The sequence below is a fragment of the Physeter macrocephalus genome, chromosome 21, assembly GCF_002837175.3.
Source record: "Physeter macrocephalus isolate SW-GA chromosome 21, ASM283717v5, whole genome shotgun sequence".
Taxonomy (NCBI): Eukaryota; Metazoa; Chordata; class Mammalia; order Artiodactyla; family Physeteridae; genus Physeter; species Physeter macrocephalus.
The window spans coordinates 83,331,342-83,337,536 of NC_041234.1; the positions used below are offsets into that span (position 1 = coordinate 83,331,342).

Genomic DNA, 6,195 nt, shown 5'->3' on the forward strand with positions numbered 1-6,195 from the left:
ACACACACACAGACACACACACACACACACACACACACACACACACACACACACACACCCATGGGAAAGGGCCAGAGTCAGAGAGGACACTGTTATTATTCCCAGTACCTTAACTCAAAACTGGCAGAACGCTTGGTTCTAATCCTGCTTTGATCTACTGTATCTCTTTTAAGCACTCTCAGAAATAGGGCAGCCCACAAAGCTCCACTACACACACACAGACACACAGACACACAGACACACACACACACACACACACACACACACACACACACACACACACCCATGGGAAAGGGCCAGAGTCAGAGAGGACACTGTTATTATTCCCAGTACCTTAACTCAAAACTGGCAGAACGCTTGGTTCTAATCCTGCTTTGATCTACTGTATCTCTTTTAAGCACTCTCAGAAATAGGGCAGCCCACAAAGCTCCACTACACACACACAGACACACACACACACAGACACACACACACACACACACACACGGGCACAGACACACACACACACAGACACACACACACACAGACACACACACACACAGACACACACACACACAGACACACACACACACAGACACACACACACACACACACACACACACACACACACACACACACCCATGGGAAAGGGCCAGAGTCAGAGAGGACACTGTTATTATTCCCAGTACCTTAACTCAAAACTGGCAGAACGCTCGGTTCTAATCCTGCTTTGGAGTCGCATTTTCTCGTGCACAGCTTCCTTCTCCCCTTCCCTTTCTATGGTCTTAGGTAGGCTTTCCTCTAAACATCCTGGTGGTTGCTCTTCATTGAGCCTTGAGGCTTTTTTTGATATAACGGGTCTCACCCGCCTGTGGTCTGGGGGAATATGTACCTTGACTTTCCTAAAGCAAGCCATATGGGGACATTGATTTCCATGTGCTCTTAAACATATATTTGTAGGAAAATCCTTTTGAGTCTCAGCAAGGTACCTCTATGACTACCTTGCGCTTGTATTGTGTTTTAAGCAGTTCACAGAGGTGAGATCTTCTCATCCTGATAATACCCTGTGAGGTAACTGGAACAGACCCGGTGACCCCAGTTTAAAAGCAAGAAAATTAAGACAGAGTGAAGTGGTTTGTCCTAGGTCTGCGACAGAGATAAACTAAACTGGGCATCAGACATCAGAAACACTCTTTGCCAGCAGAAGCACTTAGATGTACCCAAAAGAATCCTGGATGCCATTCCAGAGAGCGTCTCCGGGGTGTCCCTTCCCACCCCATCCTCCTGCCTCAGGCAGATCTCTCTCTTTGTTTGCTCAACCCCGTCTAGAACGCAGAGGCCCAGATGGTTCTCAGGCCCGGACAGCGAGGTTGGGGTGACCCCTTAGGTACGTCAGCCTACTCAGTATGCTGCTGCTGAGCATTAGAGGGACTCCCAACCCTTTGAACATGAGATAAAAGTAGAGATTCTATTATCCCCAACTCCGCCCAGGTCATTATTGGGCTAGACCTTTTTCAATTTATGAAGCAGCGTTTTTCTCCAATTTGTAACGGTCGACCAATCTCAGAGTGAGTTTTCCCAGCAAGGCGTATCTGTACTGATATTACTGTGACCAAGGCAGAGCTTTCTGACAGGAATTACTGACTTGCTAACAAAGACTAACTTGCTAGCGAATCAAGACCAGAAGTCAGCTCCCTGGTACCTCATCCACAGCAGAGTCAGCATTCCCATTTCTTTTGGGGCCACAGGGCCTTTTTCCTTCCCGGCTGTGCTCTTTGACCATAGGTCTAAGAACCAGTGGTCTGGAGCAAGAGGCTTCCCAGTGTTGAAAGGGTCAGGGAGCTCCCTGATGGCACCTGGACGCATGGCCTGGTGACTCCACCTACCACCTCCTGGCGACTGCTGCTCACCGAGCCCGCCATGTCATCTGTGGCCGCTCATTCCCCGCTTTCCCCGAACCTGTGCCTTTCCACTTTTGGACTTGGGCTTTGAGGAGATACAAATGCTAGGGCAGGTCTTCGCATTGAATGATTGGCTTTGGGCGTGGGTGGCTTCCTTCAAGCATGGTCACCCTCCTTCCGGCTTTCTGTCATTTCATTCTCATTGTCACCAAGGGAGGGGTTAGGACAACCAGAGCGCCTCATCCCAAGGACAGCAGTGCAGCCAGGGCCGGTGGTTCTTCGAAGGTTAAGCATGTCTCATTCAAAACAGGCGATGAGCTCATTTTCCTGGACCCTCACACAACCCAGACCTTTGTTGACACTGAGAACGGAACGGTTGACGACCAGACTTTCCACTGTCTGCAACCTCCGCAGCGAATGAACATCCTGAACTTGGATCCTTCCGTAGCATTGGTGGGTATCTGAAGGTTGGGTGGCCCAAGAGACACAGCGCTGCCCTATCACAGTTTGGCTCCCTGGAAGTTATCCAGGTTGTTAGGTAGGGCGGCAAAAGAATGTTCGCTCCCCACCCCCCACGAGAGGTAGTGTCATGTGGCGTAGTGGGGAAGGAATGGGCCCTGAAAAAACCGAGTTAGGATCGAAGCCGCTTACCAGCCATGGACTTAGGGGGAGTCCCTTAACCTTTCTGAGCTTCGGCCTTCTCATCCCTCCAGTGGGCAGAACGGTCGTTCCTTCCTTGCATGGCTGTATGAGTACACTATGTGTAAGGCACATAGCACGGTGCCTGGCATGTTCTAAGCATTCTAGAAATGTTAGTCATGATCAGTGTTACCATCTTTCCCCCTTTTCCTTCTTGCCCTCTAAATATTGCCATCCAGGCACCGGGAATAAGGTGAGACATAGGGAAGGAGGGATAAGGAGGCAAGACCTCCTGGGTAGACAGTGTCCATTCCTCTGGGCACACAGTCCAGGAAGCTGCAGGCTTTCCCCCACTGGAAATATGACTGCCGTCCACACATGGAAGGGACGGCTGCCTGGGAAGTAGCCAGTGGTTCTGAGGCCCGTCTGCATCCTCTCTACCAGTTTGACCCAATTGTCCGAGGGCCAGTGACGGAGAGCTGACAGAGTCCTCCTCCTGTTTTGGACCGTTCTTTTAGTGCTGTAGGATGGTTCTGAGGAATGGGAAGGAGGCTGATGGTTCTCTTTATTCTTTTTTTTTTTTTTCTTTAACCACCAGGGAAGTCCCTTTTTTTTTCTGAAGTTTTGAATTTTATTTGATTTGATTTTTTATACAGCAGGTTCTCATTAGTTATCCATTTTATACATATTAGTGTATATATGTCAATCCCAATCTCCCAATTCATCACACCACCACCTCTTTATTCTAAAAGATAATTTCCTTAAGGTCAAAGCCACCTTGTTAAGTAATGCCTCTAGCTAAAAGTACTATTTGGCTTTTGTTTGCTGGTTTTAATGGATTGTTTTTTATAGGTAGGTATATTTGTGCACTGAATGTAATGGAATTAACCCTGTGCTTTGGAGACTGGTTTTCAAGTTACTATATCTCACAATGTGAAGGGAGAGGATCAGGGAGGGAAAGGGACAGGGTAAAAGGGAAAGGGACAGAATAAGAGAAAGAGGCAGAGAGAGAGAGAGAAAATATGAAGATGAATGAGCAGATGTATGTGTTCAAGTGAGGCACTGATCTAGGAGAGAGATAAGCTCAGACACTCTTCCTCCCTGTTGCTGGGAGGACACATCCAAAGGAAGTGGCCCACATCCTACATCACAACCCCGGGCCAATGGCTCCATCTTGCAATACAGAGGGCCTGCCTGGGTGCCCCTGACCAGTTCTAAGTTGTCTTCTTCTGCTTTCCCCCAAGGGATTTTTCTGCAAAGAAGAAAAAGACTTTGATAGCTGGTGTAGCCTTGTTCAGAAGGTAAAGATGTATGTTTTTTCTTAGTCTTAAAAAACAAGTGTTATTCAATATAATTCCTTTTCAAGACGGTTTTTCATAGTAACATAAATCCAGCCTGGTATGACTTTATTGCAAGAGAAAGAAACTAGGATGTGGGGAATTGTACATAACTTTGGGGAAACTAAAGAAAAACTTTGGTTTGCATTATGCTTAACCACTGAATGTTCCATCTCATTGAGCCCGTGAGTCAATGAAATATTCAACTAATATTCTGCCATTTTAAGTTAAAAATGCCAATTTCATATAGCTCAGCCTAAATTCTTCCTTACTCTGTTTGTAACACTGAGATGGTTGAAGGAGCCAAACTACTCTTCTATTTGTTTTGTGTCCATTTACAGTTTAACGTGTTCCATTATGGTTTAAGGGGCTTGCCTTTCTATTAACTGTCTTATTTATATAAAATGTAGGCACACTGACACTTAAAGCAAACACAGTTTGCAGAAATCTGTGTAAATACGAAAGCAAGTTATTGTTTCTTTTTGGCATTTAATGTCAAAGGGTATTTATCATTTTGCTGGCTCACAACTTTTGTATCTGCCTCCCTCATCCTTTGCTTCTAACACATGCCAATTATGTGGAAGATATTGATCAACGCTTATTGAAAGAATGAGGGGGGATCATAGGGAGTAGTTTAAAGAGCCCTGGATGGGGTGGCAGGAGACATCATGTTCTCTTATCTGCAAAACCGAGGGGTTGGAGAGATGGGATCCCAGAGCCTCTTGTAAGTGCAAGGAGGGAAGATTTTTCTTCACAGGTGAACAAATAATTAACACTAAAGTCCCCAGCTGAATCTGAAACCCCAGTTAATAATTGGCTGAGACATAATGGAGAATTATTTTCTAAAGGCATTACTTACATTTCAGAATCCTGCAAAACTGTATATCACATTTAATGTTAGAAAGAAAATTTTCTGATAAGACTATGCTATTTAAATTAGGACATATATCATATGTCTTGGATTGAAACGGAAACCATGCCAACATGTGCCAGTATTCTTTGGGGGCAGATTTAACTTGATTAACCAACATTTCTTTGGAGCCAACACTTCAGGAAGATCTCACCCCTAAATTGAGTTGGTCCCATGCAACTGGCGTAAGACCTCATGATGGAGCATGGGCAGTGAGTACTGGCCTTCCATCAGATCCTCCCTCCAGTGTCCTTCCTTCCTGGCCAACAGTATCTAGAATTGAAGAGAGCTGGGTCTTCAGACGGGTCAAGTAGAGGATGGGTGTATTTGCTAAGCCTTTGCTTTCACCTTTCAACAACCAGGCCACTCTCTTAGGGTTTGCAGTCATATACTGCCAACTGGGCAGAAATGTAGTGACTCTGCAGTGTTTACAACTGTTTCTATGTCTCCTCAGGAAATTCTAAAGGAAAATTTAAGGATGTTTGAATTAGTTCAGAAACATCCATCACACTGGCCTCCCTTTGTTCCTCCAGCCAAGCCAGAAGTGACAACCACTGGGGCAGGTAAGCTGTTGTTCAGAAGCTCTCTGGCCAGCAGACCCATGGATAGCAGTTGTTTTATGAGACAGAAGCAATTGTGGGTCATGTTTTCCATGGAAATGAAAAATTGCTACTCAGCTGCACTGATCAAGGAATGGTGCTTCTTCTGATGAACTGATATTTACCAATTTCAAAGAATGATAGTGAAAAAAAAATGAGCTCCGTGCAAAAGTTCCATACAAAATCAAAATGACTAGAATTTCTTTTTTTCATGGTCTGGTTCAGAAGACAAATCAGAGGCCATGGGTAATTCAAAAGGTACCTCAAAGGTCTTACAGAGCCTCAACTTCATCACTTTGAATAGGACTGTGTAACAAGTCCAGTTAGTTTGATTCTTTTTTTTTTAATTGAAGTATAGTTGATTTACAATGTTGTGTTAGTTTCAGGTGTACAGTAAGAGATTCAGTTATATATATACTTTTTCAGTTTCTTTTCCATTATAGGTTATTATAAGATATTAAATATAGTTCCCTGTGCTATACAGTAGGTCCTTGTTTATCTATTCTATATATAGTAGTATGTATCTGTTAACCCCAAACTCCTATTTTATCCCTCCTCCCCCTTTCCTTTTGGTAACCATAAATTTGTTTTCTATGTCTGTGAGTCTGTTTCTGTTTTGTAAATAAGTTCATTTGTATAATATTTTTAGATTCCAGGTATAAGCGATATCATATGGTATTTATCTTTCTCTGACTTACCTCACTTAGTGTGATATTCTCTAGGTCCATCCATGTTGCTGCAAATGGCATTATTTCATTATTTTTTATGGCTGAGTAATATTCCAGTGTGTGTGTGTGTGTGTGTGTGTGTGTGTGTGTGTGTGTGTGTGT

At 44.3% G+C, this 6,195-nt stretch overlaps 1 protein-coding gene across 4 annotated transcripts in view; it reads left to right on the forward strand.

The window, feature by feature from the left end:
- The window catches only part of ATG4A (autophagy related 4A cysteine peptidase), an 89,899-nt gene that overhangs the window by 66,289 nt on the left and 17,415 nt on the right, over positions 1 to 6,195 (forward strand). For 3 of the 4 annotated variants that reach the window (XM_055081955.1, XM_055081956.1, XM_055081954.1), the window contains 3 exons: positions 2,191 to 2,333; positions 3,764 to 3,820; positions 5,221 to 5,490. In XM_055081955.1, the coding sequence (XP_054937930.1) occupies positions 2,191 to 2,333; positions 3,764 to 3,820; positions 5,221 to 5,475 (455 nt within the window). In that variant the 3' untranslated portion in view covers positions 5,476 to 5,490. Of the gene's footprint in view, positions 1 to 2,190; positions 2,334 to 3,763; positions 3,821 to 5,220; positions 5,491 to 6,195 lie in introns of those variants that run through there. The other variant, XM_028482546.2, reaches the window with a different exon arrangement.